At 40.7% G+C, this 15,700-nt stretch overlaps 1 protein-coding gene across 1 annotated transcript in view; it reads left to right on the forward strand.

The window, feature by feature from the left end:
* ablim2 (actin binding LIM protein family, member 2) overlaps positions 1-15,700 on the forward strand; it is a 293,837-nt gene that overhangs the window by 172,336 nt on the left and 105,801 nt on the right. The window contains exon 6 of the mRNA XM_059964839.1: positions 11,326-11,419. Coding sequence (XP_059820822.1) covers positions 11,326-11,419 — 94 coding nt within the window. The remainder of the gene's footprint in view (positions 1-11,325; positions 11,420-15,700) is intronic.

A 15,700-nucleotide genomic window follows, 5' to 3' on the forward strand; every position in this document is an offset into this window, starting at 1 on the left:
GCAAGAGACAGAAGGTTGTGATAGTAGGTGATTTTAACTTACCACATATTGACTGGGACTCTCAAATTGTAAAAGGACTAGATGGAACAGGGCTTCTCAAATGTGTCAGCAAAGTTTCCTTAATCAGTACATAGAGGTCCTAACTGGATACTGATCTGTGTGATACTGGATCTGCTAATAGGGAATGAGACAGGGCAAGGTGCCCTGTGACCTAGTGATCACAAAGCCATTAGTTTCAAGGTAAGTCTGGAAAAGGATAGATCTGGTCCTCTGGTTGAGATTCTAAATTGGAGAAAGGCCAATTTTGATGCTCTCTGAAAGGATCTGGCAAGTGTGGATTGGGACAGGTTGTTTTCTGGCAAAGGTGTACTTGGTAACTGGAAGCCTTCAAAAGTGAAGTTTTGAGAGAACAAAGCTTGTATGTGTCTGTCAAAATAAAAGGTAAGGTTTAGAGGATCTCGGTTTTTGCAAAATATTGAGGCTGTGGATAAGAATAAAAAGGAGGTGCATAGCAGATATAGGCAGTTAGGAAAAAATAAGGTTCTTGATGAGTATAAGAAGTGCAAGAGAACACTTAAAGAAATTAGGCCTAAAAGAAGGCATGAAGATGTTCTAGCAGATAAAGTGAAGGAAAGTCGTAAAGGGTTCTACAGATATGTTAAGAGCAAAAGGATAGTAAGGGACAAAATTAGTCCTCTGGAAGATCAGAATGGTAATCAATATATGGAACACCCACAAAATGCTGGAGGAACTCAGCAGGACAAGGGGAACTCCATCACTATTAAGATAGTGGGAAATGGAGGAGATGTTGGTGAGGGCAGCATCAATAGTAGAGTGTGGGAAAGCCATTTTTGAACGGAAAGCCACATCTTGGGAACAGATGTGATGGGGGTGAAGAAACTGAGAAAAGGTAATAGCATTTTTACATGAGGTAGGGGAGGGAAGAGGTATAGTTGAGATAACTGTAGGAATTTGTAGGTTTATAAAAGATGCCAGTTGAGATCAAGAAAGGGGAGGGAGGTGTCAGAGGGAGTAAATGAATTTATGAGTAGGGTGGAAGTAGAGGAAAATTTGATACAATGTATGAGCTCAGCATGGGTGCATGAAGCAGCATCAATGCAGTTGTCAATGCAGTAGAGGGAGAGTTGAGGAATATAACCAGGCAAGGGTTCAAACATGGATTGTTCTATGTAGCCAATGAAGAGGCAGGCATAGCTGGGGCCCATGTGAACACCCATGGCTACACCATGAGTTTGGAGAAGGTCGGAAGAGCCAAAGGAAAATGTGTTTAAGGTGAACAGTTCTGGCAGATGGAGGAAGATGGTGGTGGAGGGGGGATTGGTTGGTTCTTTTGTCAAGAATATAGAGAGCTTTGAGGCCTTTTTAATGGGGTAGAGAAGTGTACTGAATATTCATGGTGAAGATGAGGCAAGGAATTGAAAGTTACTGAGAAGATTGATACATGGAGTGAAAAGAGATGGGAGAAGTCTTAAGTTGATTTTTGTGTCTGTATTTAGTCAGGAGATGGATACAGAATCTGTAGAAGTGAGGCAAAACAACAGCAAGCTCGTGAACCTTATACAAATTACAGAGGAGAAGCTGTTTGTTGTCTTGAACAAATTAGGGTTGACAAATCCCCAGAACTTGACAAAGTGTTCCCTCGGACCCTGTGGGAGGCAAATGCAGAAATTGCAGGGGCCCTAGCAGAGATATTTAAATCACCTCCGGTGGGGTATCAGAGGATTGGAGGATAGCTAAAGTTGTTCTGCTTTTTAAGAAAGGGCCTAAAAATAAACCAGGAAATTATTGGCCGGTGAGCTGACAACAATAGTGCGAAAGTATTCTAAGGGACCGGATAAATGGGTATTCAGATGGAAAGGGACTGATAGGGATGGTCAACATGGCTTTGTGCATGGTAGGTCATATCTAACCAATCTTATAGAGTTATTTGAGGAAGTTACTGGAAAAGTTGAGGAACACAGGGCAGTTGATGTTCTCGACATGGACTTCAGCAAGGTATTTGACAAGTTCCCAAATGGGAGATTAGTTAAGAAGGTTCAGTTGTTTGGCATTCAAGGTGAGGTAGTAAATTGGTTAGACGACAGCTTTGTGAAAGAAGCCAGAAAGTGGTAGTAAATAATTGCCTCTCTGGAGGCCAGTGACTAGTGAAGTGGTGCAAGGATCAGTGCTGGTTCTGTTGTTTGTTACCTATATCAATAATCTGGATGATAATATGGTTAACAGAATCAACAAATTTGCAGATGACACCAAGATTGGGGGGTGGGGGGTGGGTGGTGGTGGTCATAGTTCCCGCACCCCACAGTTCCCATTTCTACCTTCTTCCCAAGATCCACAAACCTGCTTGTCCAGGTAGACTCATTGTTTCAGCTTATTTCTGCCCAACTGAACTCATATCTGCATATCTTGACTCTGTTTTATTCCCCTAGTTCAGTCCCTTCCTACCTACATCTGTGACACTTCATAAACTCTGGATCTTTTCAATGATTTCAAGTTCCCTGGCCCCCATCATCTTATTTTCACCATGGACGTCCAGTCCCTATACACACTCACCCCCCACCCCCCCCTTCAGGAAGGCCTCAAAGCTCTCAGTTTCTTTCAGGACACCAGACCCAAACAGTTCCCCTCCATCACTATATTTCTCCATCTAGTGGAACTTGTCCTCACTCTTAATATTTTTTCCTTTGGCTCCTCCCTCTTCCTTCAAACAAAAGGTTCCTTCAAACATAGGTATTCACATGAATCCCAGCTATGCCTGCCTTTTTGTTGGCTACATAAAACAGTCTATATTCCAAGCCTACACTGGTGTGACTCCCCCACTTTTCTTATACTACGTCAAATGCATTAGTGCTGCTTTCTGCACCCATGCAGAGCTCATCAGCTTCATCAACTTTGCCTCCAAATTCTACACTGCCCTCAAATTTACCTGGTTCACTTCCAACATCTCCTCTCCCACACCCCCACCCACCAACTTTCTCAATTTCTCTATCTCTGGAGACAGCTTATCTATTGATGTCTATTATAAACCCACAGACTCTCACAGCTTACTTGCACTATACCTCTTCCGACCCTGTTACTTGTAAAAACGCCATCCCCTTCTCTCAATTTCTTCATTTCCACTGTATCTGCTCTCAGGAGGAGGTTTTTCATTCCAGAATGAAGGAGATGTCCTCCTTTTTCAAAGAAAGGGGCTTCCCTTCCTCCACCATCAATGCTGCCTTCAACCGCATCTGTTCCATTCTGTGCATGTCTGCTCTCACTCCATCCTCCCACTACTCTACCAGGGATAAGGTTCCTCTTGTCCTCACCTACTACCCCACCATCCTCTGCATCCAGCACATAATTCTACAGAACTTCCGTCATCTCCAACTGGATCCCACCATCAAGCACATCTTACCCTCTCCCCCCCCCCAACTTTCTGTTTTCCGTAGCATCACTCCCTATGCAACTCCCTTGTCCATTCAGCCCTCTCTACACATCTCCCTCCTGGCACTTACCCTTGCAAGTAGAACAAGTGCTACACCTGTTACTACACCTCCTCCCTTACTATCATTCAGGGCCCCAAACAGTCCTTCCAGGTGAGGCAACACATCACCCGTGAGTCTGTTGGGGTCATCTACTGTGTGTAGTGAGTGCTGTAGAGCAAAAGGATCTCAGAATTCAGATCCATAATTCATTGAAAGTAGTGACATAAAGAAATTTTTTGGCACACTTGCCTTCATAGATCAAAGTATTGAGTACAGGAGTTGGGATGTTATGTTCAAGTTGTATAAGATATTGGTGAGGCCTAATTTGGAGTATTGTGTGCAGTTTTGGTCAACTGCCTAGAGAAAAGAATGTAAATAAGAGTGTTAAAGAATGTTAAGAGAGTGCAGAGAAACATTACAAGGATGTTGCCAGATCTGGAGAACCTGGTAAGATTGAGTAGGTTAGTACTTATTCCTTGAAACGTAGAAGATTAAGGAGAGATTTAATAGAGGTATATAAACTTATGAGAGATATAGATAAGGTAAATGTAAGTAGGTTTTTTCCACAGAGTTGGGTGAGGCTACAACTAGAGGTCATTGGTTAAGGCTGAAGAGTGAAATGTTTAAGGGAAATGTGAAGGGAAACTTCTTCACTCAGAGGGTGTTGAGAGTGTAGAACAAACTGCCAGTGCAGGTGGTAGATGTGACTTTGATTTCATTGTCCAAGAGAGTTTTGATTGGTACATGGATAGAAGGGTATGGGGAGTAATGGTCCAGGTGCAGGTCAATGGGGCTAGGCCATTTAAATCATTTGGCACAGACTAGATGGGCCTGTTTCTATGCTGTGTTTTCCTATGACTCTATATAATGCTGAGGTATTAGCCAGGCCGCATTTGGAGTATTGTGAACAGTTTTGGGCACCGTATCTGAAAAGTAATGTGGTGGCATTGGAGATGGCCCAGAGCAGGTTTACAAGAATGATACCATGAATGAAAGGGTTATTGTTTGATGGTTCTAGAGGCCGTTGTGTTTGAAAATCCCCAGAGATTATTGTGCATGAAAATTACAGTTTCTGAGATACACCAACCACCTCATCTACCACCATCAATCATTTTATGGTCAAAGTCACTTAGATTACATGTTTTTTTTACCCATTCTGATGTTTGGTCTGAACTACAACTGAACAGTTGGTCAATTAGATATTTGGATTACAATCAGGTACAGTTGTACTTAATAAAGTGTCCATTGAGTGCATTCAAAGTGGAAGTTGATAGCTTCTTGATCAGTAAGGAATCAAAAGTTACAGGGAGAATGGGGTTGAAAGGGAAAATATTATCAAATGGCAGAGTCAACTGAATGACCTAATTCTTTCTCATGGTATAATGAGTGAGATGAAAACAGGAAGAATGGATGTCAAATGGTGTTTGCTAAAAGTAAAATTATACACATCATGGTTATCAAAGATACCACGGCTACAATTTTGTTTATGTGATACGCTGTACAGATTTATTTAGTTGGTTGAATATTGGTCTAAGGCATCAGAAGCATGAACAAAAAGATATATTTGATAGATTAGGTAGGGAAATTGATGATTTGAAAGCCAGAAATTTGTGTAGCACATAACCACAAAATTTGATGTTGAAACCTAGACAGGAACTATCTAGCAAAAGATCATCCCAGGTAGTCTTTCAGATACAAACCCTTCAGTGGAATATTGACAAATATTAATTATAATATGTGTGTCATATTTAATAAATTGATTCATAAAGTGAAGCAGACTGGTGCATTGGCCTAAGTGATGAATAGCACAATTTGGCATAGAAATGCAAATGGGCTACATGGAACACATTGAATAAAAATTGTACTAGCAAATCTTATTGGGGTCATTTTTAACACAGTGATATTTATTATATTTATTTATTGAGATAGTGTGGAATAGGCCCTTCTGTGCTTTTGAGCTATGCTGCCCAACCCTAATTTAACCCTAGCCTAATCACAGGACAGCTTACAGTGACCAATTAACCTACCAACCAGTACATCTTTGGATTGTGCAAAGAAACCGGAACACCAATAGGAAACCCATGTGGTCACAGGGTGAATGTAAAAACTCCTTACAGGTAGTAGCGGGAATTGCACCCAGGTGGCTGGTACTGTAAAGCATTGTGCTAACCACCATGCCACTGCGCCACCCTGAATATGGGTGGTAAACTAGAGAGGTGGTTGGTCCATGTTACATAGAACACCTGATTTCAATCTTTCAGTTTTGGTTGATCACTACATTACGGCCAGATGAAGTTAAAAATCACCTTCATCATTTTCAGTTTTATTCACATAAAATGATACTCTCTCTGAGCATAATTCATTTCTGCCTTCACTCTCTTCCCCTCAAAATGTCAACTATAATGTTTACTGAAGAGCTTTTAATGTAAAACTGCAGCACAATAAAATTGTGCATTATTACCTTACCCTTCAAATCTTTAAACTTTCCAGGTTTAGCAGCTGAACTTGGTACAGATTTAATGTGCTATTATTAAGGTATGTTTTATGGTTATCTGTATGTTCAGAATGTGGCACAGAGGCTTGGTTTTTAAGTACATATTGTATAATAAACATTAATTATTTTGCTGTAGTTTCATGTACAAGTGCTGAGATCTGTCTGAACAGAAGCTTCCAAGTAAACTGAAAGAAAAATGACTCATGAAAGGAATATTCATTGAATATAACCATAATCCTGAGATTCAATTCTAAAGCTCAATTACAGTTTTCATCTCAGAGTATAACATATTTAGTGTTGCAGTGTACACCATGTTAAAACACTTGGCTGAAAGCTATAATCCATCAGGTTTTGATTTAGATGATGCACTGAAATTAATTTCTAGAAGTAGAAATCTTTATGTTACTTTAGCATAAAGCAGTTACCTGATTTGCATAATTGGACAAATAAACAAGGGACAAAAATTTTATAAATTTTGGGACACATTTCTGTTATAGATAGGCGACAATTCTGAGCTATGCAAAACATTTTCACCATTTATAATTGTTATATAATTGTTATTTAGTTTACAAGAAAATATCCAATAAATAATGGTAGTTCAGAGAGTGGGGCTAAGTAGCTATTTTCATGAATGGTGTTACATGTTTGAACTGTAACCACTAGTCCCTAAAGTATTCCAGTGCACAAATAAATAATAGCTTTCTTCTTAGAATAAAAGTTATACCTCCATAAATTTTATCAGGCTATCAATATCAGCTGCAAAATAATAAAACGCTCAATTGATGGACTGGTGATTCGGTGTCACAGAAATGTATACTTTGTGCAAAAAGAAGAAATTATTGCTCTTGTATGGTCCCTCAGAGTTGTTGGTTTTGAGCAGATCTCCTTTTATGATAAATTCGTTGCCACTATTAATTAGATGTCTCCTTAAAGGTAAGACCTCCATTGATAGTTTTAAGAATTTTTCAAGATATTCAAATTGAAGCAAGTGGCTGAGAGTGAAGGAGAAAGGAATCTTGGAGAGAAGCTTTTTTTTTACCTGCTCGGGGAAAAGAGGCTAGACTGTGCAGGCACATGACGTAGTGCGCCAGAGGTTTAAAAAGGTGACTACTATATCCAGTGGGCAGCGTTGAGAGCGGGCAATGGTGTGAGAGGGAGCAGAGTGGGATGGCTTTGGCTCAACAGGCTTCGGCGTGAATAGGCAGAGGTGAGGGTAGGTTTCCGGTAAGTTCAGTTTTGTTTGTTTAGAGTAGAGAGAATGTGGGAAATCAGGGAGACTTCTGGTGTCCCTGACAATGACACCTGCAAGAAGTGCATCTACCTGCAGCTCCTAACAAACCGCATTAGGGAACTGGAGCAGGAGCTGGATGACCTCTGGATCATTTGGGAGAATGAGGAGTTTATAGATAGTAGTTTCAAGGAGGTAGCTACACCAAAGGAGCAGCGCACAGGTAATTGGGTTACCGTCAGGTGAGGGAAAGGGAAAGGGCAGGCAGAGCAGGGCTCCCCTGTGGCCATTCCCCTCAACAACAAGTATACTGATTTGGATACTGTTTTGGGGAGGGGGGGGGAATGACTTAACTGGGACAAGCTGCGGCAGCCAGCCGGATCTCTGGCACTGTCTGGTTACGCAGTGCGGAAGGGAGGGTGGAAGACAAGGAGAGCAGTAGTGATAGGGGACTCGATAGTTAGAGGTACAGACAGGAGATTCTGTGGTTATGACAGAGACTCCCGGATGGTTTGTTGCCTCCCAGGTTCCAGGGTCAGGAATGTCTCTGATCGCGTGCACAGCATTCTGAAGTGGGAGGGTGAGCAGCCAGATGTCATGGTACACATCGGTACCAATGACGTAGGAATAAAGAGTGAGGAGGTCCTGAAGAGTGAGTATAGAGAGCTTGGTAGGAAGTTAAGAAGCAGGACCTCGAGGGTAGTAATCTCAGAATTGCTACCTGTGCCACGTGCCAGTGAGGGTAAGATTAGGATGCTCTGGAGGATGAACACGTGGCTGAGGAACTGGTGTAGGGGGCAGGGTTTCAGATTTCAGGATCATTGGGACCTCTTCTGGGGCAGGTGGAACCTGTACAAGAGAGATGGGTTACACCTGAACTGCAGGGGGACCAGTATCCTTGCAGGGATGTTTGTTAGTGCTATTGGGGAGGGTTTAAACTAGATTTGCAGGGGGATGGGAACTAGAGTGCCAGAGCAGATGGTGGAGCGGGGTGAAAATAAATGATGTTAAAAGTTCATGCAAAGTCACAAATAGAAGGTTTGTGTGCGGTGGTAATAATCTTATGAGGTGTGTCAATTTCAATGTGAGGAGTATTGTGGGGAAGGCAGACGAGCTGAGGGCATGGATTGACACATGGAATTACGACATTATAGCCATTAGTGAAACTTGGCTACAGGAGGGGCAGGACTGCAGCTTAATGTTCCAGGATTCCAATGTTTCAAACGTGATAGAGGAAGAGGGATAAAGGGTGGGGAGGTGGCATTGCTAGTCAGGGAAAACGTTACAGCAGTGCTCAGGCAGGACAGATTAGAGGGCTTGTCTACCGAGGCCATATGGGTGGAGCTGAGAAACAGGAAAGATATGACCACATTAATGGGGTTGTATTATAGACCATCCAATAGTCAGTGAGAATTGGAGGAGCAAATCTGCAGAGAGATAGACAACTGCAGGAAACATAAAGTTGTGATAGTAGGGGATTTTAATTTTCCACATATTGATTGGGACTCCCATACTGTTAAAGGTCTAGATGGGTTAGAGTTTGTAAAGTGTGTTTAGGAAAGTTTTCTAAAACAATATATAGAGGTACCAGCTAGAGAGGATGCAATATTAGATCTCCTATTAGGAAACGAGTTAGGACAGGTGACGGAAGTATGTTTAGGGGAACACTTTGGTTCCAGTGATCACAACACCATTAGTTTCAACTTGATCATGGATAAAGATAGATCTGGTCCTCGGGTTGAGGTTCTAAACTGGGAAAAGGCCAAATCTGAAGAAATGGGAAAGGATCTAAAAAGTGTGGATTGGGACAGGTTGTTCTCTGGCAAGGATGTGATTGGTAAGCGGGAAGCCTTCAAAGGAGAAATTTTGAGAGTGCAGAGTTTGTATGTTGCTGTCAGCATTAAAGGCAAAGTGAATAAGAATAAGGACCCTTGGTTCTCGAAGGATATTGGAACTCTGATAAAGAAGAAGAGAGAGATGTATAACATGTATAGGCAGCAGGGAGCATATAAGGTGCTTGAGGAATATAAAAAGTGCAAAAAAAAAACTTAAGAAATAAATCAGGAGGGCTAAAAGAAGACATGAGGTTGCTTTGGCAGTCAAGGTGAAGGATAATCCTAAGAGCTTCTACAGGTATATTAAGAGCAAAAGGATAGTAAGGGATAAAATTGGTCCTCTTGAAGATCAGAGTGGTTGGCTGTGTACGGAACCAAAAGAAATGGGGGGATCTTAAATGTTTTTTTTTGCATCTGTATTTACAAAGGAAACTGGTATGGAGTCTATGGAAATAAGGCAAACAGGTAGTGAGGTCATGGAACCTATACAGATTGAAGAGGAGGAGGTGTTTGCTATCTTGAGGCAAATCAGAGTAGATAAATCCCCAGGACCTGACAGGGTATTCTCTCGGATCTTGAAGGAGACTAGTGTTGAAATTGCAGGGGCCCTGGCAGATATATTTAAAATGTCGGTATCTACGGGTAAGGTGCCGAACGATTGGAGGATAGCTCATGTTGTTCTGTTGTTTAAAAAAATGCTCTAAAAGTAATACTGGAAATTATAGGCCGGTAAATTTGACATCAGTAGTAGGTAAATTATTGGAAGGAGTACTAAGAGATAGGATCTACAAGTATTTGGATAGACAGGGACCTGTTAGTGAGAGTCAACATGGCTTTGTGTGTGGTAGAACATGCTTAACCAATCTATTGGAGTTTTTGGAGGAGGTTACCAGGAAAGTGGATGAAGGGAAGGCAATGGATGTTGTCTACATGGACTTCAGTAAGGCCTTTGACAAGGTCCCACATGGGAGTTTAGCTAGGAAGATTCAGTCGCTAGGTATACATGGTGAGGTAGTAAATTGGATTAGCCATTGGCTCAATGGGAGAAGCCAGAGAGTGGTAGTGGAGGATTGCTTCTCTGAGTGGAGGCCTGTGACTGGTGGTGTGCCACAGAGATTAGTGCTGGGCCCATTATTTGTCATCTATATCAATGATCTGGATGATAATGTGGTAAATTGGGCCAGCAAATTTGCTGATGATACAATGATTGGAGGTGTAGTGGACGGTGAGGAAGGTTTTCAAAGCTTGCAGAGGGATTTGGACCAGCTGGAAAAATGGGCTGAAAAATGGCAGATGGAGTTTAATGCAGACGAGTGTGAGGTATTGCACTTTGGAAGGACAAACCAAGGTAGAACATAGGTAGGACACTGAGGAGTGCAGTAAAACAGAGGGATCTGGGAATACAGATACATAATTCCCTAAAAGTGGCTTCACAAGTAGATAAAGTCAGAAAGAGAGCTTTTGGTACATTGGCTTTTATAAATTAAAGTACTGAGTATAAGAGTTGAAATGTTATGGTGAGGTTGTATAAGATACTGGTGAGGCTGAATTTGGAGTATTGTGTGCTGTTTTGGTCACCTAATTACAGAAAGGATATTAATAAGGTTGAAAGATTGCAGAGTTTACAAGGATGTTGCCAGGACTTGAGAAACTGAGTTACAAAGAATGTTGAATAGGTTAGGACTTTATTCCCTGGAGCATAGAAGAATGAGGGGAGATTTGATAGAGGTATATAAAATTATGATGGGTATAGACAGAGTGAATGCAAGCAGGCTTTTTGCACTGAGGCTCGGGGAGAAAAAAACAAGAGGGCATGGGTTAAGGGTGAAGTGGAAAAATTTAAAGGGAACATTAGGGAGGGCTTCTTCACACAGAGTGGTGGGAGTGTGGAATAAGCTGCCAGATGAAGTGGTAAATGCAGGCTCACTTTTAACATTTAAGAAAAACTTGGACAGGTACGTGGATGAGAAGTGTATGGAGGGTTATGGTCCAGGTGCAGGTCAGTGGGACTAGGCAGAAAAATGGTTCGGCACAGCCAAGAAGGGCCGAAGGGCCTGTTTCTGTGCTGTAATTTTCTGTGGTTCCATGGTTTAGTAAGGATCACCAATAAGTTAATTAGAATGTTCAAACTTCACAAAGGGGAAATCATTGCCCAACATGGCTTGAGGTGTGGGTTTGTTGGGTAACATTTCACCACTTGTTTGAATTACACTCTTTACCTCTGTAACAAGTATAAATGCTATAATTGCAGCAGAAAAATATAGCAAAATGCTCCTTTTGCAGAGATGGGAATCCTTACTGTGAGGCTGATTATCATACCCAATTTGGAATCAAATGTGAACGCTGTACAAAATTTATTACTGGCAGTGTATTGGAGGTAAGAATTAATATGGTATGTTTAATTATTTTACAGTTATTATATATTTTATTGTTATATTTTTATTATATTTTATACTAGTTATTTTAAAAATATTTTAATATTTAATAATTTTAATTAGTTAATATTTTATAATAATTACAAAAATATAGTTATTATAGATTTTTATCCTTTTTACCTAATTTGCTCTTCCTTTCTCTCCCCTCCTTATTTGAATATATAGGCCTGGATTATTTTTAGATGTGCAATATAGGATGAGAAACTAATGAAATGGAGATCAGTCTTACTTTTTCCCCTGAATGTTATGCTAGATTAGATGTCACTCAAATATTGGCACTGAATACAGTTATATTTGAAAAAAACACGAAATGCTGGCAGAACTCAGCAGGCCAGACAGCATCTATGGGAGGAGGTAATAACGACGTTTCGGGCCGAAACCCTGAAGGGTTTTGCCAGCATTTCGTGTTTTTTTAATTTATTTTCAGCATCTGCAGATTCACTCGTGTTACAGTTATATTTGATAATATTTGGCCCTCTGGGAAAAGTAGACAAGGGGCGTTCAGTGTCTTAAATCTGCAGAGGTGGCCTTGGTACTTCCCAGCATTGTTATTTCAAGCAAACTGTTTACATGCACCTTGCTTGATTCCTAATCATTTTAAATCATTTAGTCACATTCCCTCCAAGTCTACGTCTCACCAGCAAACATTAATCAAAGTGACAAATTTATTTTCACAGTTCAGTGCTGTCAGGCCATGATTGTTCTTGTCCTTCTCAACATGCACACTGTTAAATAGTTTGCATCTTTTCTTCACGTGGCTCAAATTCTTTTAGGGGATGTCTTCTGACTTAAAATTGGCCGGCTTCCCTCTTGATATTACTTGCAGCGTCAATGTGTCTGGGATTTCACAAGTGTCTGATCTTAGTCATTGTGAACAATGACTTTATTAATTGGAAAAACACAAGGTCTCTGTTTGGGGAGATCTCTTAATAGCCTTTCTCAGCTGCACATTCACTCACCAGACGTTGATCAATGCATCTCATTGAAACCTATTGAATGTTGAAAGGCCTAGATGGAGTGGATATTGGTTCTGATACTGGAAGAATCTAGGACCAGAGGGCACTCTCTCAGAATATAACTTCCATTTAGAACAGTGATAAAGAGAAATTTCTTTAGTCAGAGAGTGGTGAATCTGTGAAATTCATTGGCACAGATGGCTCTGGAGGCCAAGTCATTGGGTATATTTAAAGCAGAGGTTGATAGATTTTTGATTAGTAAGGTAGTAGAATGAGGTTGAGAGAGAAAATAAATCAACCATGATTGAATGATGGAATAGACTTGATGTATTGAAGGGCCTAATTCAGCTATGCTTAATGGTCTTATGGCTCAAGATTGATTAATACCCCTCTCATTTATTAGTAGCTTGATCAGATTGGGAGAAATGGCCCTGCCACTTGAGAAGACTTCAGTGAAAATAAAATGAATACACATCTTAATTTCCGTTGTGATTTTCTCTTGTGTGCTCAGTAGCAAAGATTAATTCCTGGATACTCAATATTTCTTTTGGAGGGTTGCTGCCTCTTCTTAATTAAGAAGCCTTAATTTTTGCTTTAACATGAAATATTCATAGATAATGGGTTAATTTTGAGGATATTTTCCATTTTTGGATTATGAGAGGGCACACACTCTTTCATCAAGGTTTTTGTTTTTAATGTACTCTTAAGTTTATTTAATTTGTCAAAACAGCAACATAGTAGAGCTTGCGACCTCACTGCATCATGGACCTGGGTTCAGTCCTGTAATCTGCTTTGCGGAGCTTTCCACATTCCTTCTGTGATTGCATGAGTTTCGTCTAGATGTTCCAGTTTGCTCTCATATTCCAGAATATATTTGTTGGTACTTGAATTAGCCTCTGTATATTCCCCCTAATGTGCAGATGAGTAGCAGAATCTGGGGGGTGGGGAGAGTTGGTGTGGAAATAGGGGTTAATGTAGGATTTGTGTAAATGGGTGGTTAATAGTAAGCATGGACTAGATGGGATGAAAGATTTGTTTCTGTGCTGTATCTATGAAAAAACCTTCAAAGCCCTTTTTAAATTTGGCATCTACTATTACAAACAATGATGTAGATTTTGCTGTTAACACACTGATACAGATCTTAGTAGATCCAACAAAACTCTACAATTAGAGCAGTAAACCATATGCTTCACCAAGAAAATAGGTGTTAAAGTTCCAATTGTGAGTGTATCCTTTGGACATTCTTCAGTGCACTTTTGTCTCAGCACCGTTTAGTCGTACATTTATAATATTGTTTCCAAAGCAAACAATTGTTGTGAGGCAGTACCAAGTCTAATATTGACAGCTCCAACTCCAGTACATCTGACCTTTTTATGGCAGACATGGTTTCACAATTAAATCTTAAATCTTCAATATTTTAATAGTTAAGAACGTTTCTTCTTCTTGTCCAAAGCTTCAGTGAAGATTTTTGTATATCCTTCCAACACAAAATGAAGTCATTCAGCCTATGAGGTCAATATCAGTTATCTCTTCCCGTTTCCTTCTCCCAATTACAACCTCCTGCAACCTTCTCTCTGGTATGTCTGTCAGCTCCCTCTGAATCTCTTGATTTCTGTCTAGACTAAGAGCAACATGGTAACCAATCGTAAAAAGTCATACTTAAGAGCTCCTCCTAAGCTCAAAACTTTTGCCATACCATGACAATAGGCACAGACAAACTTTTATTGCCTGATGCTAAGACCCTGCCACACCTTTTCTACTTTTTCTAAGTATCTCTGATTAACAGATGCAACTAGGAATAGTTCCAATATATTTAATTTTTAAACATATTTCTTAAAAGAATGAATACATTTTGATAAACAAATTAATATAAACTAATAAAAATATTAATATTAATTTAGAGAAAGAAACCAATTCAGTCATTTAGCTTCACTGACCCTTTTAATGAAAGTTGTTAACCACTTTCAAATAAAGGGTCTATGCTATGTGCTTCTGCTCTGTGACTCAGAAGAGAAGGGGGGAAAGAGGCACGCTGTAGCATTAGGGGATTCGTTAGTTAGGGGAATGGACAGGAGGTTCTGTGGTGAGAATGAGGTTCCCAGACAGTGTGTTGACTCCTGTGTGTCAGCGCCCGGGATTTCTCAGATCAAGTTCTCAGCATTCTTGAGTGGGAGAGTGAACAGCCAAAGGTCATGGTCCATGTAGGTACCAATGACGTGTGTAGGATTGACGAGGTTCTGCATAGGGATCTCAGGGAATTGGGAGCTAAGTTTAATAGCAGGACCTCCAGGGTTGTGATTTCAGGATTGCTACCTGTGCCACGTGCTAGTGAGGACAGAACTAGGAGGATTATACAGTTTCATACGTGGCTAAGGTGTTGGTGTGGGACAGAGGGCTTTTGGATTGTTGGGCTCTCTTCCAGAGGAGGTGGGACCTATACAGAAGGGACAGGTCGCACATGAACTGGAGGGGAGCTAATATCCTAGCAGGAAGGTTTGTTAACACTGCATGGTGGGGCTTTAAACTAGAGTTGCAAGGGGATGGGAACCAGAATGCCAGATCAGTTAGTAGAGAGGACGTGGAGGTAGATGTTGGTAAGACCTCAGATAAAGTCAGGTATCAAAAGGTTGAGCATGGTGCAACTAGTGTTCTGAGCTGTGTATATTTCAATGCAGAAAGTATCGTAGGAAAGGCGGATGAACTCTGGGCGTGGATCAGCTCCTGGAATTATGATGTTGTAGCCATTAGTGAGATTTTGTTGCAGGAGGGGCAGGACTGACAGCTCAGTATTCTGAGGTTCCACTGTTTTAGCCATGACAGAGTGGGAGGGATTAAAGGAGAAGAAGCAGCATTACTAGTCAGGGAAAATGTCATGGTGGTGCTCCATTTGGGCAGACTGGAGAGCTTGTCTAGTGAGGTGTTATGGAAGAAATGAGAAAAAGAAAGATATGACCTCATTACTGGGGCTATATTACAGACCACCCAACAAATCTTTAGGGATTTAGAGGAACAAATTTATAAAGATATCACAGACTATTAGAAGTAGCAAAAGGTTGTTATAGTAGGTTATTGTAACATTACACATATTGACTGGGAATCCCATAGTGTAAAAGTACTAGATGGGATAGAGTTTGTCAAATGTGTTCGGGAAAGTATTGTTTCATTAGTACGTAGAAGTCCCAATGAGAGAGAGAGACAGTGCGATACTGTACCTGCTATTAGATAATGAGACAGAGTAGGTGATAGAAGCTTGTGTAGGGGAACAAT

The sequence above is a fragment of the Hypanus sabinus genome, chromosome 3 (assembly GCF_030144855.1).
Source record: "Hypanus sabinus isolate sHypSab1 chromosome 3, sHypSab1.hap1, whole genome shotgun sequence".
NCBI lineage: Eukaryota > Metazoa > Chordata > Chondrichthyes > Myliobatiformes > Dasyatidae > Hypanus > Hypanus sabinus.